The 27,662-nt window shown below is 43.0% G+C and overlaps 1 protein-coding gene across 2 annotated transcripts in view; it reads left to right on the top strand.

Moving 5' to 3' along the window:
- Positions 1-27,662, top strand: part of LOC111156960 (ankyrin repeat domain 55) — a 124,279-nt gene that overhangs the window by 74,844 nt on the left and 21,773 nt on the right. For both annotated transcript variants that reach the window (XM_022518139.1, XM_022518138.1), the window contains exons 6-7: positions 5,912-5,972; positions 22,408-22,536. In XM_022518139.1, the coding sequence (XP_022373847.1) occupies positions 5,912-5,972; positions 22,408-22,536 (190 nt within the window). The remainder of the gene's footprint in view (positions 1-5,911; positions 5,973-22,407; positions 22,537-27,662) is intronic.

Raw genomic sequence — 27,662 nt, 5'->3', positions numbered from 1 at the left:
GGGTTTGAATCTGGTCCACCTCTTAATGACCATATTAACATGTCAAAGCTCAGCTAACTTCCTTTCCTACAAGGTATGAATAATACAGTATTTATCTCATAGTAAAAAGGTAGAAGTAAATGAGAAAACATGTGAAAAGCACTGAACACTGTCAATTATCAGTGTTCATTAAGTGTTGGTTATATTGATGATAGTAGTGATTAATTGTGATGGAAGATGGATAGAAATAAAGAAATACTACAGATCAGTGCTAAAGAACAAATCCCTGCTATTGTCACCTCACCAGTTCTCACCCCAGTCTTCTTTACCTTAGCACACACAGGTCCACAAAAAATATACCCATTTTTGCATTGGGGACAAGTTGTTTGCTCTACCCTTCAGAGTTCTTCTAGCTGGGCTAAGCATCAAATTGACATGAGACAGATTCACAGGTAAAACTAAAAGTTAGTAGCATGTGTACTGGGAATGGATTCCCACAGACATGGAAATTCCAAAGACAGTCAAGCAACATGAGGCTAACCTAAGGATAGGGGTTGGGATCTGAGCAGACAAGGGGAAGACGACCATGAGAAGAAAGATGAGAGGAGATATTTGGAAAACAAAGATTGCCCTATTAGACAGGTTAAGTTTCTTAGGTAAAAGGGAATCTCTGTTAATAGCGCTCTTCCAGGTAGAGGCAGGCAGTTGAAGGGGAGCAAAAGAGCTCTTTCTGAATCTACTGAGTTTCGATTGCTTTAAACTCAAAGTAATGTCCATGCCAAAGTAGACCATCTTGGGGTGGCCTTCTCTTGGCCGCTGCAAGACTCTTGCTAGACTTTAGAATCCAAAGAACATCAACTCAACCATTCAGCTTCCCTGAAACTCCCTTCCCCACCTTGCTGGTGCACATTCATCTCTACTTGTCCCTTGATCATAAAACATGTATGTACGGGCCACATTGTGTCCTTAAACTCAGGTATTCATACTCATTTTAAAAACCTGATAACCTTCAGATTTCCAAATAGCATGCTCCTTCTACTCAGTGCTCAACTGGAGGTTGTTTAGAGTGAAGCCTCAGACTGTAGCTGCTTATAAACAAGCCAAGGGGTCACCTCCATTAGCCCTGTGTTCCCAGCAAGATTCTGTGATGGAAACAACTCACGAACAAACCAGCAAGTTCCAATACACAGCCTTAGCTAAGCTGCAGCTCAGTGGGGATTTAAACTGATGCAGGAATAAGAGATTTATAATTATGAACAGGAAAGCAAGGTGGTGGACAAAAGCAAAGGAGTGCGGGTTTTATCTCATGGTTCCCTTTTCTGCTTTGAACCCTCAGTTCTCAGTAGGTCCACGTTTTCTCCCTTTCAGCTCGCCATGGCTTTTCTTGCTTCCTTGGCTTGGACATTCAGAGGGCACCGTGTGAAAGAGGGTTAAGATGAAGCTCCAAAAGAGAAAGGAGCTGTGTTTGTACAGCGCTGCATATACTAGCATTGGAAGGCAAGCAATGATTTCTTCTGAATGCAGCCACAGGGCTCACAGCACAGTCTTTTTCATGGTCTCCATGGTTACTGGCACATTATTTTTTGCCAGAGTGCCAGAGGCTCTGCCTCTTTTCATGGCTCTTGGTGACAGACAGAGGGAAGAAGGAAATTATTTCTTTGGGGTCCTGTTCTTGAGTTGCCAGGTGATGTATACTAACCTGTGGGTGGGTGCTGTATTACAGCATACTCCCATGTCAACAGCTTTAGGAATAGGAGGACAGACAGCTAACTTAGGGACCCTTTTCCCCAGCCATCACTGTGCTGGTCAGATCCAGGGCTTTGAGCCCAAGGAGCCAGCAAAACAGAGAAGCCCAAAGAGGCAAGCCGCTCCCACTTGAGCATACATCTAGTTGATCTCTGACCTCCCAATCACCTCATGGAGATCAGGGGCTTCCCCAAACATAAAGAGTAGGAATTTTTAAAAAATTATTAAATTAGGGATGCCTGGGTGCCTCATTTGGTTGAGAGTCCAACTCTTGGTTTTGGTTCAGGTCATGATCTCAGGGTCACGAGATTAAGCTTCGCATGGGCTTGACGCTGGGTATGGAGCCTGCTTGAGATTCTCTCTCCCCCTCTGCCCACCCACCACACTCTCTCTCTAAAAATTATTAAATCATAGATAATTTGTAAATGTCATTCTAAGTGCTTTGTATGTATTGACACACTTAAAATCACAACAGATCTTTAAGTAGTAGGTGTTATTACTTCTGTTTCAAAGGTAAGAAAATATGGGCACTGAGAGTTTCTTTCCTAGCTTGCCTAAGTTTATTGGCTGGCTGGTAATGGAGCAGGGATTCTAATGGAGGCAATCTGGCCCTAGCATCTGTTGTCTTACCATTCACCATGCTGCCTGTCTGGGAGTGCTCTTGCTGGGCGTTTACCTACTGTCCTGCTACCTGGGATAAGGGAGGCTTTGTGCTGCTCCCTAGAGAGTTGAGAACAGGACAGAGCTGGTGCTAAGAGGAGACTAGTTTGGGGGTTGTGGGAGAAATACTCCTAAGCCACCTTAACACAGAACGAGGGCTCTGAGAAAACAAAACTAAGAGGTCTGCAAGTCCTCTGGTAATTAAGATAGATGTGGGACCAGCTCCTGGCAGATTACCCCTGTACCATCATGGAACATCATGGAAGCCCCAGACGGGGAACCAAACACCTGTTTTCTAGTCTAGGCTGGATCACCACCAAGGCAATGAAGGATGGCCCTACAAGGTTGGGGCTCAAGTCATTTGCTCTGCCAAAAAGAGAGCAAGCAAGCATACTTATCTGTAAATTTGTGTCCATCTTTGAAAATCAATGACTCTGAAGCACTTAGAAATCAAACTGTTGAAGCAAAAATAGATTGGCATGTATCTCTCCAGGTCCTAAGAGCGAAGTCGTGAAATAGTAGAAGGTACCTGTACAAAGCTTCATGGAGACTACTGAAAATTAACTAACGGGAAATGGTAACATAATTCCCCACTTCACCTTCCCCTCCACCACCGCCCCGCCCCAAAACAGGAAAATGTTCCACCCCTAGATCAGAGGGGCAAGGAAGGGAGCTGTTATTGGAACCTGCTGAGAGCTCTGACTGGAGAAGGTGGTCCACCTAGCAGGAGCCCTGGTTTTTGGTAAAAGAAAGAAGTCAGAAGAGGAAGTGTCTTCCCTCCTCTCTCCTGTCAGCTCTCCTGGCCAAACTCAGAAGTCAGAGGGCAAAGAAGCCTGCACAATAAAGACATTGCAGGGTAGCAAATGGATTTGAGAAGCAAACAGAGAAATACCCAGGTACAGGATTCATCCCATGCCCTCTTGGAGGCATCCCCAGGACGTGACAAGAGGTCTTGCCCTCCCTTCCCTCATTCCCATCTGATCAGAGCCCAACTTCCTTCAGTGTGATCACTGCTCTGGGGCAGTCCCAGGAGATGCCATCTAGCTACATATGATCTCAGCAGTCCCAGGAGATGCCATCTAGCTACATATGATCTCAGTCTGCTCAGGGTTAGCTGAGGCTAACCAGACTGGACCACAGCTGACCTCTTGCCTTTCCCTCCCACTCTCCCCCCACACTTGAGACCAAATGAGCCATAGAGCTTAAACAATGGCCAGTAGAGAGAAGAAAGTCAGTTGCCATTTGCCTTCCAGCCTTACAAAGCAACTATAAGAAAATATATCCAGGAATGAAATACAATTATGAAGATAAAAACAACATTATCCACAGTGCAATTATTGTTATAGCCTCATCCCACTAGATGGGAGGAATTTTTGAATTTAGAAAGCTTGCATTTAGAGACATTGTTCAAGTCACTGTACTAAGAGCTTTATGCCTATGTCATTACTCAGTCCTTACCACGTTATCCCCATGCCGTTATCGCCGTGATAAACGTGAGGATCCAGAAGCTCAGAGAGATCACGCAGAATTAAATCACAGCATTATCCCAGCTCCCCAAAAGACAGTGGTAAGACTAGATTTAAACCTTGGGCTTCTTGGTTATTTCACCTCCACAGCAAATAACCAGGAGGGTATCCCTAATTAAGCTCTCTTCATGTTACATTTACCACTAATGGAACATGATTGGTCCCACTGTCTCTTCTATTGCAGTTAGCAATTTAACACTCAGGACTACATGGCATCTAAGCTGAGACACAATGAAAATCTGAGGGAAAGCCTAAACCATTTCATTTTTTCAAATAATTCTTCCAAAATTAATTACCTTCACTGTCTCCCCATAGACGATCCTTTATCATCTTGACTGGGTATATCAGTTTGGTAGGACTTCCTTAACAGAGTAGCATAGACTGGATGGCTGAAGCAACAAAAATGTATCTTTTCAAATTTCTGGAGTCTGGAAGTTCACCCACAAGCTGCCAGCAGGGTTGGTTTTCTCTGAGTCTTCTGTCCCTGGCTTGCAGAGAAATCACCTTCTTGCTGCCTTTTGACATAGTCTTTCCTCTGTGATCCCCTACCCTTGGTGTGTTTGTTGTGCCCTAATCTCTTCTTCTGAGAACATCAAGTCAAACTGGATTAGGATCCGCCCTAATGGCTTCATTTTAACTTAATTACCTCTTTAAAGGCTCAGTCTCCAAATACAGTCACATTTTAAGGCACTGGAGGTCAGAGCCTTATTAATTTGGAGGGGGAGGGGACAGAATTCAGTTCATAGCAATGAGTATCCATTGATTAATTCATTCAGTACCTGTCTCAGTGGTTTTTACATTCCTGTTTATCAGAATTTCCTGAACAAGCCCTTTTCAACTGTGAAAGCTGAGCTTCTCTCCCGACCTACTGAGTCAGAAACCCTGAATATAGAATCCAGGTTATTTGTGGTTTTAAAAAAATTTCCCCTGGCGATTCTGAGATGGAGCCAGGGTTAAAATCTAGGGTCGGGGCGCCTGGGTGGCTCAGGTGGTTAAGAGTCTGCCTTCAGCTCAGGTCATGATGCCAGGGTCCTCGGATGGAGCTCCGCATTGGGCTCTTTGCTCAGTGAGGAGTGTGTTTCTCCCCCTTTCTCTCCCTTCACTCCTGCTATCTCTCTCTCTCAAATAAATAAATAAAATATGTTTAAAAAATTTTAGGATTAAGTGTTCTAGAAATAACACTTACTGTGTTCCAGGCATGCTGTAAATGCTGTATGCATTAACTCATTTAATCTGCACTCTGAGCTCTAAACTAGGCACTTTTTATCACCCCTCTTTTACAGATGAGGACTCTTAGGCACAGAAAGGTTAAGACACTTGCCTGGGGTCACAAAGCTGGTCAGTAGCAGGGCTGGGAGGTGAACCCACACAGTCTGGCTCCAGATTATGAGTCCCTAACCACTACACTCAGTCACTGCTCTCCCACAGTGTTGACCAAGTTCATTCAAGTGTTGAGACCCAACTGCGATAAAAACTTGAACTTGAGAAACACTGATAGTTTCACACTGAGTAGTGTCATTTCATGCTTAGATATTTGTATGTTTTGCAAAAATACGCAAAGTTGTAAATGCTGTCTCCTTTTAAAATCTATACATTTAAAAGGCGTGACCCATGTAGTGAGTGGTGAAGCAAGTTGAAAGCATTGTATACAGTTGTAAAAGAGTATGTAAAAGAATAAAGAATAAGTAGTGGGGGGCTTTAGTTCTTCAGGTGTCACACAGAATAGGTCTGGTGAGTAAGAATGAGCCTGAAAATTCACCTTCTCTGTGCCATTTGCACCCTACCCCGACCTGAGTCATTGAGATGAAAAAAGGTTGGAGGATAAGAGACAGAGGAACCTCCCAGGTGCCTTCTCACTGATCACACTGCCTTTTCTATGGCTCTTTCCCCTAGGTAAGCAGAAGCAGCCCATCTTCATTTGGAGGCGTTCAGTGGACTGTCTTTCTATGTTATGTCCTCATACAGATTGTTCTTTTGAGCCTTTCTATTTTTCTTCACAGGCTCCTAACAGTCTTGGTGCAACAGTCAAATCTCAGCGAGATTAATCACCAGGACAATGAGGTGAGCCTGCCCTCTCAAGAACAGCTGGCCATTGCACCTGTGACAGTAGAAGGAAGGGCTTTTCTCAACCTGTGCTTCCTATCATAGAGGTTCAGGGAAGGGATGGAGCACATTTGTGGGCTCCCACTCTGAGAGGGGAGCTTGTATCTCAACTATTAACCCTCAGGCAGAAATTTATCCCCACCCTGGTTATGGGTAGCTTCTACTAGGATAGGACTTTTTGCATTAAATACTTAAGCATCTATCATACCACTGAAATTTTGTAATTTCCCTCTGGATATTGAGAAATAAATGTTACTCTTTCCTGTCTTCTTGAGCCAGAAACTTCAAGGGCAAGCTGCCATTGCTCTCCCTTTGAGAGAAAAGATGACCGATAATTCCAGGCTCCATGCTCCGGAGGCTGCATCATTAACACCAGCGATCACTGTTGCTGTTTCCTTTATGTGGCAGACACAACAGAAGTCTTCCAAGACGACAATACAGTACTCTCAAACAAAATCCCTGACTGTTCTGCCACAGCGTAGCTCAGGGTCTTATTCTAGCTACTTAACTCTTAAAAAACAGGACTGATTTTCATTACCCAGCCTGTTTTCTTTAACAAGCTTCTTTAAACAGATTTAAATGTTTTAATGTTGTTGGTTTTTTTAATATATTATGTGCTTGGTTTGGCTTCACTCTACTAAGAATGTCTGGTAACTTTGAGAAAGTGTGATAGCATTGAAAATGCATACGCGTGAAAATCCCAAATTACACTGTTTTCGAGGAAGCCAGGTGGCCATAGACAGCAGTTGTAGGAGGAAGTGCCCTAACGGGGGCTGGGCCCCTAGTCTTTCTTGAGTTTTCTGATGACAGGGTTTCCTCCCAGCTGGCTTAGCATTAATGACCACACTGAAAAGCCCCTTCTTCACCACCTCAGTCTGAGGTTGGACACCACCCTGACTCGGTGGTCACATGGTGCTTTCACTAACCATGTCTTCAGGGACTTAAAACAAAACCCTAAGAATGAGAGGTTTACATTGTTCTAAACTTCTGCTTTAAAAATGAGAACCGGGCGCCTGGGTGGCTCAGTGGGTTAAGCCGCTGCCTTCGGCTCAGGTCATGATCTCAGGGTCCTGGGATCGAGCCCCCCATCGGGCTCTCTGCTCAGCAGGGAGTCTGCTTCCCTCTCTCTCTCTGCCTGCTTCTCTGTCTACTTGCTCTCTCTCTCTCTCAAATAAATAAATAAAATCTTCTAAAGGAAAAAAAAGATGTATTCTCAGGGCATCTGACTGGCTCCGTTGGAACAGCACGGGACTCTCTATCTTGGGGTCTTGAGTTTGAGTCCCACGTTGGGTGTAGAGATATTTAAAAAGATCTCTTCTCGGGGCGCCTGGGTGGCTCAGTGGGTTAAGCCGCTGCCTTCGGCTCAGGTCATGATCTCAGGGTCCTGGGATCGAGCCCCCCATCGGGCTCTCTGCTCAGCAGGGAGTCTGCTTCCCTCTCTCTCTCTGCCTGCTTCTCTGTCTACTTGTGATCTCTCTCTGTCAAATAAATAAATAAAATCTTTAAAAAAAAATAAAAATAAAAATAAAAATGAGAACCGGCAATGAGCAAGCACACTCTGACCACTCTGCCCATGGTGTGAAAGCGGGGAGCTTGAGTGGTGCAGTTTTGTTTTTAAGATTTGGGCACGTACAAGCAAGGGGAGCGGCAGGCAGAGGGAGAAGCAGGCTTCTACCAGGGCAGGGAGCCCAATGTGGGATTCTATCCCAGGACCCCAGCATCATAACCTGAGCCAAAGGCAGTTGCTTAACTGACTGAACCACCCAGTCATCCCAAGTGGCACAGTCTGATCATGAACTTCTAAAGTTTGGGAAAGTTGACAATCAACTTCCTCTGCCTCCAACTCATACCCCCACCCAGCAAAACTGGCTTTTCTTAGGAAGGGGGCAAATTCACTCATTCATACCCTAAAGCTTAATTCCAACTCCATTCAGTCTTCAGCTAAAAGAACATCCTCTGGCAAAGTGATGGTTCCCTATTCTTCCCCACCCTGCAAGGGCCCTGGCTGCTGGGGACAGTGAAAGCAGACCCGGGTATTTCTAACAATGGTAACTGTTCCACTTCTCAAATAGTATGTGCTAAATATTGGAAATGTCTCCACTTCCTTCGCATGCAAAGTAACCGCTCAGAAGAGATTCCTCCCACTGTGGCTTTTATGCACAGAGAACAGGACCTCAAAAGGACACTTACAGCCAGTGTTGCAGCTTCCTCTTTGGGACGTGTCACAACACATCTGAAATCCATCTAAGCCAACTGCTAATGCTTGTCTGTGTTTAAAATATATGTGTGTGTGTATACACACATATACCCATACACACACACACACACACACACACACACACACACAGAGCAATGCTATCTATTATGAGTCAATCCATATACATTTGTAAGGGCTAGAAGCTCTTAACCACTAGGAAATGAGGACACTTCTGACATGGAAAGAACACAGCAAAGGCTTTTTTTCATTCACCACCTTGGCAGATTTCCTACACTCGGCTTCTCAGTGTTCTGAACAAGCAATGGCCCACTCTCCCCCTCCCCCCAATCACTTTGCCAACGAGCTCCAAGCACAGTGATTCTCCATTATATATGACGGGACAACAATTAAAGCATAGGCACATGGACACAGCACCACCCCACCCCCCGCATCTGCTAAATAACAGGAAGGAGAAAAGATTAAAGGCAAGAGAAATGAGGGAAAAATTAAGTTACCGCTGCTAGTGAAGCATTAGGGTTGTCTAATACAAGCGAAAGAGCAAGGCATTCCTCTGCAGAGTCTGAATGAAATTATTCTCCAAGAATAACTGAAGGACCCCCAAGCTTGTCATAATAATGATTGGAAATTAAAGGATCAGTTAGTAGAAATCTAACTTCATTATAGATAGATTAGGTTATAAACTGAAACTACCAAATAGAGAAAGGAAGAAAGCAAGCACCTCTCCTGTTCAGGTAAAATAAAACACGAGGTAGTACTTCATATCAGGGAAGTGATTATCACTTTAGTGGCTGTCTTGATCCGAGCTCAGGGGCTTGAAACACATTTTTTTTACATTATTAGTTTTTACTTGTGTAATATGTAAACACATTTGCTTTTTACAAATTTAAATATTACAAGTAATGATAGTAAGTCCTTGATTACTTCCACCCTACCACCTTAGCCCCTAGGTCATCACTGTCTGATGCGTCTCTTTCCCAATGTCTTCTATATACCCACAGACCCCGTGGACTGTAACACGAAAGGTATCACACTCCGTACCTTGTTCTATAACTTTGGTTTCTCACCCAACAGAATGTCTTAGAGCTCTATTCATGTCAATAATGTACAGATCTGGCTCATTCCTTCTAATGGCTTCATGATGTTCCGCACTATGAAAATACCCCTGTTTTAAGTTGGTATTCCCCTATGAATGTGTATTTAGACGGTCTCCGGTTTTTCACCATCACAAACACTCCTCTAAAGAGTGTCTCATACAAGCCTCCTTGAGTATTTTACACAATCCTTTCTCTAGAAAACCAATGGTGGGAAATGGGGTGTACATTTTTGTTTTCTATACACACACCTGGTGCTTCTCCAGGCTGCATCAATTTATAGCTCTACCTGCAGTTGAATAGTGTGGTCATATTTTCTTGTTTTAATTTGCATTTCCCCGATAGCTAATGAGACTGAGTACCATTACATAGGCATAATGGCCATTTTTGTATCCTCTTTTATGACTTGCCTCTTTAGATTTTTTTGTCCATTCATTTATTGGGCTACTTTGTCATTTTTGTATGGATTCATAGTTTATTTTCTATTCTGAACATTAACTCTGTTTGCTATTGGATTACAAATAATTTTTCGCAGTGCATGACTCCTTTTAGTACTGTCTGTGGTGTCTTTTCTAGTACAGAAATTTTTTAAAATAGGATATAATCAAAGTGATCCTTCTTACTCCTTACTGCTTCTGCTTTTGAGGCCTTTTTAAAGAAGGCCCACCCCGAAGCCCGCAAGGCATAATTACATTATGCTAAGTTTTCTTGTAATTGTTCTGTTCTAATGATCTGTTTGTTTTTCCTGTTTCATTGACCACTGAGCTTAATTATAAAGTGACTTATTTACACTGCAGAGTTTGACACTGTGGGAAAGGCAAAATGGGTCAGATTGTCCTTTGTGCCTTTGTTCTTCTGGACCTCAGAGGAATCACTGACAGACAGAGTAGCTGTCTGTTGCAGTTAGAGGGAGCTGACAAGTTGCTAAACTCCTGGAATCTAACCTCTCTTGCTCTCATTTTAGCTTTGACAGGAAGAGTGCCTCATCAAAAGGGGCTACAAACTAATTTAATGGCAGCTCATTTAGAACTTTTAATGCATTTATCCAGAGAAGCACGGTTTTTAACTGTATTTAGGGTACATCGTTAATCCTATGTTGAACGCACATTCTGATAGGAGTAGATTTTTGTAAGTGACCTGACACAATGACCAAACTTTCATTCTAACAGTGCTCTGAGAAAAAAAAATCCAAATTGCAAAAACAGATGTGAACCTTTGGATGTAATTCTTACCACTAAATTCACTTAAAACATCCTTAAGACATAATCCTAAGCAGAGACTGTGCACTGTCAAGGCAAAATCAACAGAAACAGTGCCTGGCTCTAGAAATCATTTTACTTTACAGTTAGCAAGAGGGAAAATAATAAAGTGAAATTTTTTTAATGCTCCAGAATTTTTATCCTAAAAATGAATACCTTAAAAAAAATGGAGTAAGTCTCTGCAACTTAGGAACCCTCACCTTCTCCTTTCCCTGCATGTCTAGAGGTAGGCCTTTTTTTTTTTTTTTTTTTAAAGGCCTATCTTTTTATTTTTGGATCCCTAGACTCTAGCTCAGTAACTTGCACATAGTAGAGCCCTCACCTCAAAAATATACTTACATATGTAGATAAGGAATTATCAAATTTTTGAAGAATCCATTTTATTGGCCCTTTCTCTTTGTTTTATTGACCCAACTCAGTTACCCATTTTATGTATCAGATTTGACTCCCCAGGTGACTTTTAATTATTGCCAAAAATCTACTCTCAAGAAAAAGACGTTGTATCATTTGGGATCCTCAAAAAATGTGGTGTAGACACTAGGCCAGGAGTCCTTGTCCATTTTTATGATATGGACACCTCTGGTGCACTGGTGAAGCTGATGGATCCAACCACAGAAAAATGTTTGAAATTATGTAAAATAAAATACATAGGATTACAAGAGAAACCAGTTATTTTGAAACAGCATTATCAAAATATTATAAAGATCAAACTTGCAATGGTGATATGCAAGCTTGCTTGTTAATACATAAGATTTAGTGGTCAGACAAGTAACACTGTACTAGTGATGCACAGAAACAATATTTTGAGGTATCTGTGCTAATGAAGGCAATACAAAAGTATCTGTATCATTGGCTAAGTCACAGGTATCATTAACAGTGGTTGCCTATATCCATATTTAAAGAAGATGCTAAATTTCCACTTGAAGTTAGTGATCGTAAAGATGTAATTTATTTCTTTGATCTAAGCTCACACAAAGCCTGTTTTCTATCCATGGCTAGAACCCCTGTGCAGTGGATATTGCAGAATATTTTTTGCAAGATATTGCAGAATATCCAAAAAAGATCTTCCAAAAATACTTTGATCAACAAGTGGAATAACTGTAGGCCTCCCAAGGTGATCTGCTTGAAATGAGAAAAGTTGTCATGTTATTCATTAAAAAATATTTAGCTACCTACCTTGTCTCATGTAGGCTTGATTCCTGCTCTAATAGTTCACAGTTTAGTGCAGAATGTAGATGTTCTGTTTAGCTGAAAAATAAATACAACAACTTAGGTCTCTATTCTCAAGGCTTTACTTTAGAAGTTTGTTCTTATTAAAATTTGCCCTTTTGCTTCCATGGCCTGAGTTATTCTTCGTAGCCTTTCTTCTGTTAGGGTCTCATTTAAATTACAAAATTCTCTACCCTGAAGATTTTTATGTTTTTGTTGGATACAGTTTTTGTCATTATTACAGGGAGACAGTAAGCATTTTTTATTTAAGATTTTATTTGACAGAGAGAGACACAGTGAGAGAGGGAACACAAGCGGGGGAGTGGGAGAGGGAGAAGCAGCTTCCTGCTGAGCAGGGAGCCCAATGCAGGGCTTGATCCCAGGACCCCAGGATCATGACCTGAGCTTAAGAAAGACCCTTAATGACTGAGCCCCCAGGTGCCCCGCCAGGGAGAGAGTGATCATTTTAAAAGAGTATCATCAATAGCAGCCATTCTTACTGTCCCAAAACCCAACGTCTATTTTTAGTCTTTAATTATCTTTTGACCGTTATGATGAACATAACTTATCCAGATTGGAAAACTCTAAAACATAGATGATGAAATAATTAATTTTTGTGATCTATAACATGTTTTCAAAATAAAAATTGAAGGAAATGGCTTTCGTCCTCCACTTCTATTTTTTTTTTAATTCTTTTAAAGCACATCATTTTTTCTTTTTTTTTTTTTTTTTGGTCTAGAAGAGACAACTTTTGTGAGCAGTAGTCATATGTGATCAGGAGATTAACAGTATGTAAATTTTAGAAAGTCAAGCAAAGCCAAGCTGGACTTCTGTTAAATTCTAGATCCTTTAGGTTTTGCTGACCTCTCAGCACTTGCTATAATTTTACCCCCCCAGAGCACCAAGTTGAGGGGTGTACCAAGTGCCTGGCCACATCATACATCTCTGTGCTTCTCAGAGTCTGCAAATGCCAGTTTAAAGGTGCCATCCTGAGCACTTAACCAGATTTCTGGTTCAGAAAACACAGAAGAGAGAGTGGTTTGGGGGGGGGTTCTGAAACATTGATAGGACTTGTAAGCCCTTAAAATGTCAGTGACACAGGCTCAAGGCACAGAATTCCTCATCTGTATGAAAGCCCCGTTTCAAAGCAACCTGCTCAACACCCAACACAGACCCATCAGCAATCTCGAAAAGGATTCAAAGCCAACTAAAACTGAACATGTCCCTTTGAAACATTCTGGAGAGCTATGCTCTCAAGTGTCAGTTACTTTTTAGTCTCTGAGCCAATACTTTTTCAAAAGAAGTGGAGTTCTACTCTGACCTGGATCATCTGGATGTTTGTTGCAAAATGTCTGCAGATGGCTCCTGGGTATTCAGCCCCCTGATGCTTCACAGGCCCAATTGAGTCCTCAACGAAATTGTAGGGGCAACTGATAGAAAAGGTCTCCACAGTTAGGACACAGAGGGCTGGACTGCATCCAAGACACTCTGGTATTTTCTGAGACCAAGGGAGCCTTGAGAACCTGTAATTCACTAATTCTTCCTGTATTTCTTGAACACTGTGTTCAGTGCTGTGGGCTTACCATGCCCAAGAAGCCACAGCTTCTGCCTTTAAGTGCATCACAGCTTAACGCAGACACCAGTCTGAGCCTGAAGTCAGCCCCTTAGATGGCCACCAGCCTTCACAAAACTGGGATGCCTTCTGGTTTGCCCAGAAGCTGGAGACAGCTGTAGCAAAAGTCTACTCTCCTAAACAGTGTGTTGTGCAATGCCAGGGCCTGCACTAAAGCTGATTTTGAAAGTTTTGGTTTTCATATTACTAATTCTAAGGGGATTTATTTTTCTCACTAGCCCAATTGAAAAAACAGCAATGTCAAATTTCCCTTGACTTGTTTGCAACCTGTTATAGTGTAATACATACAATGTGTGTGTTTATGATTATTTCAAGAAGGAATGGAATGATTGAAGTCTTGATTTAGGGTCAGATGGTCACCCAAATTCTAGGGTGGGGGATGGGAGAAAATATATAGTTCAGTACCTTCCAAAGTTAAGTATGTGCTGTTTTGAGAGCCTAGAAGCAATGCTAAATGCAACAAATATAGGATGGCAACCCTTACACTAATGAAAACCAGTTCAGAAAGTTAGATCTGAATCTAGTCATCCAGGGAAGCATTCTCCAGCAGTTGAGCTCACTTTCCAAAGGAAAGCCTATCAGCATGTGTGGGAAGAAATGTTACTCTCCAAGGTTGAAGAGACCTGGATTTGAATCCCAACTATGGCACATACCCATAGCCATAGGCAAATTACTTAACCTGTGTTTTGGTTTCTTCACCTGTAAAATGGGGCTATGAAGATCTACCCCTTAAGGATTAGGTCTATAAATATGGTTAAGGTAATATAAATTTCTTGGCTGCAAGTAGCTATACCAAAAACGCTAGTGTTTCTCCCCACCCTACCACTTTACCAAAGGATGCAGAAGTTGGGGTTTTAAGGTTTTTTTTGGAAGGGGGTGGGGTTTTTTTAAGGAAATAACTCGAAGTTTAACGGTTGTGTTTAGAAGACAAGGGTTAGCAGTGCATAACCAGATTTAATTTTTAACTGTTATTTTCACATTGAGTTCGCCTATTAGTAAATCATACCGATGCACAGAGTGATAGCCATATTACCTATTTGGAGAACTGATCAAAAATTCTACTAGGTTTCAGTTGAAGAGTTGGTTAACAATGAGGTATCAGACAAACTGATTTTCTATAAAGGAGAAGTCAGGTTTTGCTTTTTATTTATGTAGGGGTTTTTTATTTGTTTTTTTTTTTGTTTGTTTGTTTGTTTGTTTTGGTGCAAAATGGTGGTTTATTAAAGCACGGGGACAGGACCTGTGGACAGGAAGAACTGCTGCCCTGGGTTGTGAGGGATGGCAGGTTATGTACCTAGCGGTTGGGGGAAGGGAGGTTTCAATGGAACTTTCATATGCTAAAGAGGGCCTACAAGGTGCCGTGTAGTTTTTAAAAGCAAAGCTAGAATTTGCAAAAGCAAAACAATTTAATCAAGGTTGGTTAAGAAGTCATTCATTTTAAATAACTTACTTAGCACCTGCAACATTCCTGACACTGTTCTAAGCTCTAAGCCTTCAGACAGCAAACAAGGACCTATCCTCAAGAGTTTACACTGCAGTGACTTCCAGTTTTCTTTGAGGTCTTTAACACTGAATACTGGTAGCAGAAACCAGTGAGTCTGAAGCAAACAAGACTAAGCACTGGGAAGGGAAAATCCATGAATGATAAAAATAATCAGATTCCCGCTGAGTCTAGATTTCTACCTCTAGTGTGCCACATTTATAATGAAGACTTACTGAAATGCACGGAGTTATTCTGAATCCTCAGTAAATACTCAGCTGTCAGAATACAAAAAAGAAGTTCCCCTGCGTTTGTGTAATGTCACCTTCCCAAGGCAGGGATCCTGGTGATCACAGCCAAAATGATGGGGGGGGGGGAACCTGTGAGGACTAACGGTTATCAGTAGACACTTTTCTTACTATCACTTTACACAAAATCCAGTTACAAACAGGATCTAGATTACGTACAGGACATGAACTGTATAGGAGATGTGAGCTGTATCTGGAAGGTGGGCTACAAGCAGGCAATGAAGTATGACACGTGAAGGAATCTCTTAGCTTTAAATAACAAGGCCAAGTTAAGGATTCTCCACACTTACCAGATCTAAGAGGATGCCATGAAAGCGCTCCGGGGATCCTCCCATGTTTATTCCGGGTGTCATTGGCCCAGGAAGACTCTTGCCCTCCATCTCCTCGAGTTTTCTCACAGGATCCTACTCCATCCCAGACACATTACCGAGGGTCCAGGTTGGTTCTAGCGATTCCTTTGTTTTTTAATTGCAGCATCTTAAGAGCCAATTCCAAGCTAGACACCTATTCGCTCGTCGTTTGAGGACACTTGTCATTTGAGACAACAGTACCCTGTAAGAAATAGACATAACAGTATTAGCAAGCTAACTCCTGCCCCCAAAACAATGCATAATACTCTTGAAACCAAGCTCAATGGTCAAGGTCCTGCAGTGCCTCAGCAATCCCTGTAGCAAGATTCTCATAAGGAAAGCCTGGCAATTTGTTTCGAAAGGTTTCAAAAATCTCCTGCTGGAACCCTTGAAGTCAAGAGAGAGATTCCCTCATAAATCTTGTAAATGATATTTGATCTCATCCCATTCATAACGAGTACTATTATATTTTGCAGGGGTAATACAGAAGGATGTCACAGTCCAATCACCAGGGACTTTTCTGAGTGACCACCTCTGTCTCTTATCTCCAGATCTTTCTCAGAAATCGGGGGTGCAGTGGTTATCAGCGGGGTCATTGGTTTTCTGGGGCCTGATGAGCCAAAGAGGAAGCCATAGTGTTTCAGAGGCTCCATCACCGTACCTGAGGAATAAGAGCAGACCCTTTGCCTTTCCTTAATAGGAGGCCAGGAAGCCATTCATTAAAAGATTTGAACCAAATAGGAATAGACGCTTCAAGGGATTGCTGTGGTTGTGAGAAGTTTTTCTGCGGCTGTCAGACTGTCACCTTGGCATAAATTCAAAAAATTAAGAGTAAATAGAGTGCTAAAACATCCTTGGGGTTTCCCCCTTTTTTGTTTAATTGCAGTTTTAGTGTACAGTGAGCTCGTTCAACTCTACCTTATCCTTGTGGATTTTAAGGTATAACTGTAATATGATGAATCTGCCAAACAGAACAAAAGGCAGTAAAATCTGTGGCTTGTGTAAGCTGGTGCCTTCATTTTTTCTGGTAGTAGGAATCCCCGTAATGCTAAAACATTGCAATAGAGCTGACAGCAGTAAAGGACTCAGAGGATTGAGAACTGCCCAGAGAAATCTAGAAATAATGTATCAATAACACGTAAATAAGGTTGAATATGACCTTGTAATCCCTCTGAGCCCACACAAGGCAGAGGTCAGCTGCTTTGTCTCAGTTGAGTGGTTACAGAGCCAAGACCCCCTCAAGGGCATTATCAGCAGGCCAAATTGTAGGTCGTTGGCCAACACTGACAACAAAGGATGGAAATATCTGCTCCAGAACTAAGAGCCCTTCACATATTCATCCCTTAATAGAAAGCTTCATTTGGGGTCGACTTCCTACAGTTTCTTAGAAAAATGAATCTCTTTATTAGTACTGCTGAATCCTCCATCCCTGAAGTTTGAAGATTGAGTAGGCTTTAATATAGGGAAGTAACAAAAGTTGGGGGACTCGTTCACCTGCCAAAAAGGTCCAGTAAGTGTGACAGAAACCGTAATTTGAATCTCACTATAACAACCAGCGTCTGACTCCTGTATGTACTGTAACTCCTTTCATAGTTAAGCTACTCCGTTCAAGCAGGAAACCAGCCGTATTTGGGGGTAGAGGTCCATATCAGTTTGTTGACAATTTATAAGGACATGGAGATGGACGTATTAAAAGCAAGCCTTAGGAAGAGGGATATCAAAAGCAGCACTCCCTTGAGTAGCAGGGACTAAGTCCATTAACTGAGAGTCGCTTTTGGGTACAAACTGAATAGGAATTCTGTAACCCCACATTTATTGGGGCCTGGGGTTTCCCTGATGAGGGTTCGCAGAAGGATTTCCATCTCTATTGGCTTTTGACTTACATCTCTTAGCCCAATGTTTGCTTGCGTTGTCAACAGTGGGGGAAAAACATTAGGCAATTCAATCTTCGATTTATTGGGGTGATTGGCAGAAGAGGGAGCAATCAGACAGGGAGAGAGAGGGCATTGTTTATATATCCTGTTTGTCCACAATTAACATTTTGCCTGCAATTGTTTTTAACAGCCATGGTTTCTAACGCTGTTACTCAGGCCTGATGTTTAAAGGATCCAACACTACGACAAGCTTTTATAAATCATCCAGGACATCGCCAGATTCTCGAGGTTAAATCAGGGCCTGGCAGTCTTCATTGGCATTATCATATGCTCATGGTCTTAATTTGTTTTCCTCTTACCTGCGTTTCCAATGATTCTTTTAACCTGCCAATAAACTCAATATATGGCTCTTTAGGCCCTTGTTGTATTTTTGTTTAACTAGGGGTATAATCGACACCAGAATTAATTTTTTGCCAGGCTTGTAGGGCCGCATCGCATATGCAGGGAAGGGCTGCAGGAGGAATGTTATGAGTTAGATGATTAGACGTTGTCCAAGCTCCTGTTCCATGTTGAGTAACAGCTGCAACATTCCCTCTGTCCTAAACTCCTGAACTTTTCATTTGCCTCCTCAGAAAGCCACATTTTCCATTGTAGCAGTTCAGAGAAGACTAATACCATTTTAGTTAGGAGTTGAAAATCATAGGGTATCCAGCGGGCATTATTGCTCCAACTGGATAAATATTCCTAATAATACGGAGAAGTAGGTCTGCACATGGAACATGCCTTTAAATTCTCTTACAGTCTTTATCGGCATCCCATCCTAAGTATTTGGCCTATTAGCCTGAAAGTTACAGGGACAACTAAGTGCAGCTCATGGGGGCAACATGATGTAGAAACAGAATCGTGTTTTGTAGTTTTTGTTGGTCCTAATTGTAACGTGCATAAATCATCGAACCCACTGTCATTTCACTCATCCCCAAAGACGTCTGCTGCTATTTCCTGGTCCTCATCGCCAGAGGGAATCAGAGATGCAGTGGCCAAAGGAGAAACATGGCATTTGTCCTTTTTGCCGAGAAGTAATTTTTTTAACTTCCAGTTTGAATTTGTCGGGTTGTTTCATCATCTAACTCAAATGTATGTAAAGAAGTGGCTGTTTCAGCCTTAAGATCATCTTCTTTATGTTTCCTTCCCAAATTTGAAGTTGTTTACCAACGCCCATATAACCCAAAACTCCGAATTTTCTCACCTCGTCTATAAGCTTTTTCCACATTATGGCATACGTGCTCCCAAACTGCCTCTTCCCAAGTCCCTTCATTAGAAAACCAAGGATTACATTCACAAGTAGCATCCAGACACACTCTTAATCGACCACGGGACACTCAAGCACCTCCCTGAGATAAAAGGTGTTGTACTGATGCTAGGAAATGCTGGACGTGACTTTGATTCTGCCCCATCATTCTCACTTACCTCTTTCTGTGAGGTCTCCGGATCACTGTGTTACTGTTTGTCAATTTCAGGTCCCTGTTCAGGTGTCACTTGTCAGCTACGCGATGGGGGAATCCTGGTGATCAGAGCTGAAATGATGGGGAATTACCTACTGATGATCAGTAGACGACTTTATTTTTTTTTTTTCAATCACTTCTTTTATACTTTACATAAGATCTGGTTACAAACAGAATATAGATTTACAAGCAGGGCATGAACGGCGTGTGAGATGTGAGCTACGTGCAGGATGCAGGCCACATACAGGCAATCAACTGTGACCCGGAATGATTATCTCTTAGCTTTAGAAGTCCAATGCACTAGCCATTGCGCTACAGAGCCTTATCTCTTAGCTTTAAATGACAAGAGCAAGTTAAGGATTCTCCACACTTATCAGATCTAAGAGGAGGCCTTGAGTGCGCTCCGGGGATCCTCCCATGTTTATTCCTGGCGTCATTGGCCCAGGAAGACTCTTGCCCTTCATCTCCTGAAGTTTTCTCATAGGATCATACTCGACCCCATTCACATTGGCAAGGATCCAGGTTGTGTTCCAACAGTGTAGCCTTCTTTTCCAAATGTAACTAATTTCTTAAAGTATTCTTAAGAGCATATCTCATTGGGGCACCTGGGTGGCTCAGTGGGTTAAGGCCTCTGCCTTCAGCTCGGGTCATGATCACAGGGTTCTGGGATCAAGCCCCACATCAGGCTCTCTGCTCAGCAGGGAGCCTGCTTTCCTTCCTCTCTCTGCCTGCCTCTCTGCCTACTTGTGATCTCTGTCTCTGTCAAATAAATAAATAAAATCTTAAAAAAAGAAAAGCATATCTCACTTATGTGAGCCTTGCAACTTGAAAGCAGATCATAGTAAAATGATTTAGAATTTTCGACCTGCTCAAGGGGATTAACATTCTCATCCCATTGTCCTGTAAACCTCAAACCCTAGATTCTCACTCACAGACTTGGGAACTTCTCTAGAGGTCAGCTTCCTCTTCTATAAAACGAGGAGGACAGCAGCACCTATCAGAGTTGGCCCACTGCTACAGTAATAAACTCAAAATCTCAGGGGCCTGACAACAGTTAAAGCTTCTTTCTTGCTAGAATCATAGTCCAATCCTGGATCACAGGTAACCTTCATCAGTCAGGTCCTAAGCGTCATAATTACATGGTTCTGGAATCTTCTCCAGTCTTGCTGTCTGCATTCATTTGTTGGATGAGGAAAGAGAGAAGGAAGGGAAGGAGACCCCGTGGGTTTTGTTTTCTAGGCAGGCCTGCGAGGGGCTTCCTCCCACTCTGTCCACGTTGCAATGATCAGGACTCAGTCTCAAGGCCACCCCTATCTGCTGGGAGGCTGGGGAATGTACCCTGTGCACCCTGGAGGAAGAGGACATAGAGTTTGGTGAACACATAGTAGAGTTCAGCACAGTACTTAATTTGGAAGATTGTTTAGAGGATTCAGTGAAAAATCTACATAAGAATTCATAAAGACCATTGGATTGATAAGTATTAGACTCTTAGCTTTATATTATGTGCAGAGATGACTATGAAAAGAACTTTAAAGCTGCCCATACTCTTTACCCTCTTTACCAAGCATCTTAATCTAGAGTCATTTTGTTAGGGTACGGAGCCGACCACCCCTCAATTAGACAGAGAACACTCTCGAAAATGCAAGTCACACAGCGAGGTTGATTTCCAGCTCACTGGGGTCCAAGTATCCACCCGGCGCAGGGGGTTTCAACAAGGACCCCGAGCACTCAAAGCCAAGGGTTTATATAGCATTTTCAAGGCACTTTCCCATAGCTGCATACATATCTTGCACCCCACTTTGACAGTTTAACTTCGTTTAACCTTTTGCCACCCCGGCGTCACCCTGGAGCCATCCTGGCGGTTAAGTGAGATTTAGGTTTAGAAGAAATTTAACTTTCTTTACATTTCCTTCTGCCTCAGCCTCCTTCAGTTTTATGGTGCGACCTTAGGCCTTGAGGAACTGAGCCATTTGTCTCTGGAAATTGGGCCATTGAAGAAATAGCCCTTTTTGTTGTAAATCACCAGGACATTTGCAAACCAAGGGAGATTCCTGTCATGCAGGATTGTGATCTCTGCAAGTTAACTATTTGTTTTTCTTTAACATTTGGTCCCTGTGGCGCCATTGCCTAACCGCCCTGGTGGTATATGATTAAGTTGTTTCTCAGGTTTTAGCTACTTTCTCTTATCTCAAGTTACGTGCGACCTGTGGGCTGGTTAGGGACGCTCAGTAAAATGGCTTCCTGGCCTTCAAGATGGCCATTCTTATGCTAACCCACTCCTACCGTGCAAGGTGCCAGCTTTTGCTTTGCCAAGATCGCTGTACTTATGTTAGGGCTAGACTCGAGGTGGGTACAGCCTTGTTTTTCTTGGCCTTCACACCCGGAACTGGTTTCCAGGACTTGTTTTTAAGTGCCCTGGGGGAAGGGGAGCAGGGACACTTTAAGGGTTAAACAACAAAGTTATTGTTTAACTTCAATGGAAGCCTCTGGCTAAAATAGAAATATAAAATAGGTCCTTACAATTTCAGAGATACTTTGTGTACTGAGAGTGTGGGCAAGGAGAAGAGGCCATCTTTTCATGGTATACTCCCCAATAATACTCGTCCTCATGGTTACCTTTCCCAGCATAAGCTCATTGTATTATTAAATGATGCCTAAAGGGTGTGACTTCAAGCTCTGAAGGAAGCTGAGATTCACCAGATGGACACATCCAAGCTGCCACAGAGTGATTTCTTCTAACAGTGTAAATCAGATCATGTCAACATGCTCTCAAAACCCTTCACTGCCTTTTCACGGACCTCAGAATGAAATCTAAATGCTTTATACAGAGTTTGCATCCCCCATCCTACATCCCAGGATCAGCCCTGCCTCCCTGTCCAGACTCATCTCACATGGCTCTCTCTCCTTCTCCATTCATTCCTTCAACAACTATTTATCCAGTCTCTGTTGTAGCCACTGGGGATACTGTAGTAAAACAGTGTCCCTCCCCCTGTGGGTGGGATATGGCAATTTAGCGTGACCCCAGTCACAAGTGGTTGCCTCTGTGGCTTGGCGCTTGCTGCTCTGTTCCCCCAGCCTGGCTCCTAGAGGCCCATGTAGAACAGTCACTGAGCCTGTAATTACTCTCTCACAGCTCCCCATATATATTCTTTATAGCACGGAACAATTTGGAAAATCCTTTTGCTCATTTCCATTTGTTGTCTGTCTTCCTCTACTACACTGCAGTTCCCATGAGAGTAAGGATCTTGTTTATGTAATTCTCTGTAGTATTCTCCATCCCTGTTTTCCTGGCACAAAGCAGAACCTCAGTAAGTATCTGTTGACTGAATGGCTTAAGGACTGATTGAACTGACAGGCAGCAACCATTGTATCTGGTGATGGCCCTTGGGTCTGGGGAGAAAGTGGGACCTCCCTTTTCCTTCCTGATAGCCTGTGCTCACCTTTCCCCTTTCTGACTGTGGTTTTGTAGGGAATGACACCGCTCCACTGGGCAGCTTTCCACAACCAGCCTCAGCACACTCAAATGCTGCTGAAGAAGGGAGCAGACCCCACGCTTGTGGATAAAGACTTTAAAACAGCTCTCCACTGGGCAGTCCAGGTGAGAAATTGACCAGTAAACTTGTCTCAAGTTTAGATGGTGTAAAGCCGTGTTACAAGTCTCTGAGTTTATCAGACCTGAAGGATGGAATTATCAAAGGTGCAGCCACTGCACGGATATGGAGGTTAAATGTGTGCTAGAGCAAGGAAGATGCACGCTGCCCTCCTCCCGTCCCTTCATGTCCAAAGGGCCTGACCACAAACCTGTCACTTTGGAGGATTTGAGTGCATCAGTTGAGAAGAAACCCCTCCAAGGTACACAGGGGGAAGAGAGCCTGCTTTGGCTGTTATACACACACGCACATGCGCGTGCACACACACACACACCACACACACACACATATCCACCACCTCTCTTGCTTGCTCTCTTACTCTCTCCATCTGCATGCTTGCTAAGTAGCTCACAGTGCACCAGGATAAACCTTCAAAGTTTTGTTAGGAAAATCCCTTCAAAGTCTTTTGACCATAACTCTCTTCTTCCAAATCCTCCAAAGCAGAGTTACTCCAAGTGACCCTGAGTTCTGGGCTGAGCAATGAAAATCATGCCTCTTAACGCTATCCCATGATCACAAAAGGGAGTCTGTCTTAGAACACATGACCAAAGAAATCAGAATAGGCCCAAGAAGTCTACAGCCCGAAGAGGGGGAAAGTGAGAATAAGGTGAAAGAATGCCCATATTATTGGGGATACCATTATTGACGTGCTTTCTACTTTAGAGGAATAGATTAACTCAGAGTCATGTACTCTGTCCTTCAGAGGACAGTAGTATTACGCATCATTTCAACCAAGTTGCCAGCCCATTCTGTCTTTGGCTACCCAAGCAGAGACACTGTTAACCTTCATCAGCCCAATAAAGGCGCCCTTGCCGAGCCGCTGCCAGGACGCTGGCGAGAGCGGGCTTCTGCCTGCCCTGCTGGCCGTTTCACTTAATGGTTTCATGTGCCAAGCATGCCAGAGACGAGCACCTGGCACTTTCAGGCTCGAGGTAAAATTGAAACTGAAGTGATTTGGAAACTTCTCTGGTTTTGTAACTCCAACTTTGGTTCTAGTTACTTTGTACTAACATGAGCGCAGGGCAAAACTGCGAAGTGAGCAAAACTTGTTTTGTCCTCCCCACCTGCTGTAGCATCCTCCTACATACTTTCAGTATCTAATCTCCCACCCTGCCCCCCTCATGCCAGTCCCTGCCGGGCCAGTCCTCTGGCTGAGCAAGCGTGTGTGCGGGTCCTCAGCTGAGGTGGGACTGGTATCCAAATCAAGCATTTCCTGTCTTCACCCTCATCACCCTGGCATTCTGATTCCACAGATCTGGGATGGGGCTCACACCCCTGCTCCCATGTCCTCCACTCCACCCCCGCAATTTAGAGCTGCTGCTGTGGTCCCGGCCTTGCAATGGAATCAGCCACAGTGCTTGTAAAATGATAGGTTCCCAGACCCTACTCCTGACCTTCTGATTTGGACTCTTCAGGGGTGGGAACCCCTGCTCTTATCCTCAAAGAGGCCATTTGGCAAAATGAAAAGAACACCCAGTACTCAACTCAAAAAATCTGCATTGACAGACCTGGTTTTTATCTGAGAAAAATCACCAATCCCTCTTGGATTAACTGTGTATCATTGGGGTATGAATGAGAGTTTGTGTGTGACAGCAACGTGTAATGTGCTAGGTAATTAGAATAGATAACCATTTTTGTTATGGTAACTGATTTCCTCTACAACAGCTTAATTATCATACCCACATCTTCTCCTTTCTCTCTACCAAATGATAGGGCTTTTAATGTGCTACATTGATTTCAGTCCTGTCTGCACTTTCAAATCATCTAAAGGGCTTTTAAGCAATACTATTACACAGGCCTCACACCCTAGATTTTCAGCTAGTTGTTCTGGGATAGAGCCCAGGCATCCATACTTTTTAAAGCTTCCCTTCACCCCAGGAGATTGAAATGTGCACTGAGGGTTGAAAAACATGATAAATGAATTCATATTAATGGGTACTAAAATCTTATCTACTCATACCTAAGATATTTGCATCTTGATCATGATTTGGTATAAACATACTGCACCATCCATTTGTTTACTCAATTGCCTAATATATATTTCTTGAGCACCCACTGTGTATCTGCCTTTGGGGGTAAAAAGGATTAACTAGACAGGTCCCTTCTAAAACCCCTACAACTGTATGAAACATGCTATGTGTGAAGATGTAAATATGTAGGCAAACTCTTCTGAGGAAGTCATCCACAACTTTCTTCAGATCCTCCCTCAGTGTAGATCAGTGACTATCCCTAAAAGGTGCAGAATCACACTTGTAGGAGAACCATGCTCCCTCTCTTCCTTGTGGTTAGCAGTGAAATTCAGAAGTGGTGTGTCCTGCCCTTTAATCTGCCAAGAAGACTAAGGGTAATTCCAAATGTCAGCTGAAACCATGATTACACTTGCCTCCTTTAGCCTTCTGGTTCATTTATAGCACAGGACAAGCATTGTGCTCCTTTTACAGTTTTTTCCACATGAATGAGTCTATTTCCCTTTGTCATTTATTCCTTTCCCCAAACTTCGTGCTTTTCTTTTTGACCACATGAGCCCATGTTTAAAGCCATGACACTTTCAAATAATAGAGCCTCTGTATTTCACCCAGATAACCAAGGCAAGAAAGACTGGAAACATTAGGCCCATGAAGTGGTTTGGGGTTAGGTTTCTGCCCCATCTCTCAAGTGCCTTGGTAGCTGGTGATGTCCTCCTGTGGGCCCGTTGCCCTCCTTCACCTCCCCTGTCTGCCCAGGAGACCCTGCAGAAGTTCAGTCCTCAGTCTTTTTCTTCCTCTCTTCCTCAGAAAGCCCATCCCATCAACTGTCATTCTACTCAGAAGATTCTCAAATCTGACCTCTCTCTGAAACTCTAGACTCACATTTCTAGCTTTCCTTGGCATCCCCACATCATTTCCCAGACCCTTCAAACTGGACATGTCCAAACTTAACCCGTGGTTTTCCCTTCCATTCACATTCTTGTCCTCCTAGTAGCCCAAGCCAAAGAGCTTTGGGTCATCCACACTCCTTCCTTATCAGCCTTTGTGTCTAGTTGGTTGTCAAGACCCCTCAATTCTACCTCCTCAGCTCTCACATCTCTGTCATCTCCTTTCTGTCCCCATTGTACAGGTCAGGGTCACAGCAGGAAACATAGCCCACTCGGGATGGGATAAATTGGGTGGAGATTCCTGAAGAGGCTATCACATACCACAGCAGATTGCGATTAGGGCATCTGGCTCTAAAAGGGCATGGGAGGGAGTGGTTACTAAGACACAACAAAAGCTAGAGCTGTAGGAGAGGGCCCAGGACAGTAGGTATAACCTTTGATGGAATGACCAAACTGTGGCCCAGCAGAGAGAGAACTGAATGATAAACACCCCAATTTCTATCCTCATACTCCCATCTCTGGTCAGTGTCACTCATTGGCCAAACCCAACCAGAAGCCATAGGGCAAGGAAGGCTAAATGGAAGAACAGAATGGAAAAAGATGGGAGCAGGATGGAAAAAAATGGGAGAGTAAACCCGGAAGAGCAAATGGAAACAATTTTTCACTTTCTTAGATCAAGCTTCTACCGTCTCTCATCTGAACAGTTTCACTATCTATATTACTACTTTCAGCCCTTTCTTTGTCCCTTCTATTCTTACATTGCCACCAAGGGCTATTTCTACAAATCCCAAAGGAATATATGAACACAACTGTTAATCCTACAGGATAGTTATGGTCACTGTTGGTCCTTGACTCAAAAACCTTCTGTGAGTTCCATTTTTTGGTACAGAACAAAATCCCTGGCCTAGCGCCTACTGTTGTAAACAACCACTCCCTAGTCCCCACCCACTCCTTGACCTCTCCTCTTCAGCCCATATGGGCTTTATTCCAGTCACACCAAAATACGAATGGTTACTCCAGTACATCATGGAGATTCAGTCTGTCTCCATCTTAACCACCCTCTTCCTTTTTGTTGAAACCCTTCTTCCACTCCCCACATCATTCCTTCTGCCTGAAGAATCTCTGCTTATTCTTTCTTATTCCTGAAGACCCAAAGGAATGCCACCTTCTTTGCTGAACTCCCTTTCAGAATTGTTCCGAGTTGCCCATCTAGTACTTTCTTATGTCTAGGACTGGTGTTGCAAGCAGTGGGATGGCTGATTCTTCCCTTATAGACTGTATGCTTAAGGACAATATGCCTTATTCATGTAGATGTCTCTCCAGACCCAGAACGGATCTTTGTGAATCTTAGTTCCTTTAAGAAGTGTTCACTGAATTCAATCCAATAAATTTACCCATCTCAAATCAGTGAGATTAATGGCTTACTGAGTTCTCTTTGTAGAACAACATTTGTTAGCTCAACTGAGACTTGCAGGAGAGTAATGCCTTAATACTAGGAAGGTTTTTCTAATGGTAGGAATTCTAGAATAGATACGATGGCAGGTCAGTGAGGGGGCAGGTATCTAGTGCTCCTCAAATCTCACCAGTAGCTCCCTCCTCTGCTTATTAGAAGATGTGTTTCTTTGGAATCTTCCTTAGAAGTACTTTCTTTTCGTGCATTTTTAAAGAAGAGTAGAAAGAAAAGAGCTGCACTAATATAAAACAACTATTTCATGCTTGTTCATTCAGTATGTGGTTATGTGGTTAAGGAAATTAAACACACACACACACACACACACACACTCACCCTTCGAGCTCTTTAATATAACCTTTGAGCCTCTAGTGTTTGAGCCTGGTTTGGTCCAGCATGGAATCCTCCTCCTTCCTGTGGTGAAGATCTGTGGTCAACCTTTTGGACTGTGTCAAAATCTTAGAAATATACTTTTACCCTGAATATATTCAGAGTGACAACGGATAAATGTCATATACCAGAGGGTCCAGTTTGTATAGGGAAAGAATCTTAGAGCTAGAAGTGACTATGCTAATTCATTTAGTCCCACCATCCAATTCACGGGTAAAGAAAGTAGTGTACCAGAGGTTGTCCTTGGAGCAAGGACACCCAGCACCTGTGGAGGCACCAAGGCATTATCTCCCAGCGCTTGATAAGAGGAGGACTACAAAGCCACTAAGCCTAAAGTAAACAAAAAGAAAGTCAAGTTTTCTAAACCCATACCCGGCAGG

The sequence above is a fragment of the Enhydra lutris genome, unplaced genomic scaffold, assembly GCF_002288905.1.
Source record: "Enhydra lutris kenyoni isolate GAN:26980312 unplaced genomic scaffold, ASM228890v2 scaffoldscaffold50, whole genome shotgun sequence".
In the NCBI taxonomy this organism is placed as follows: Eukaryota; Metazoa; Chordata; class Mammalia; order Carnivora; family Mustelidae; genus Enhydra; species Enhydra lutris.
This window is presented reverse-complemented; position numbering and strand designations above follow the sequence as displayed.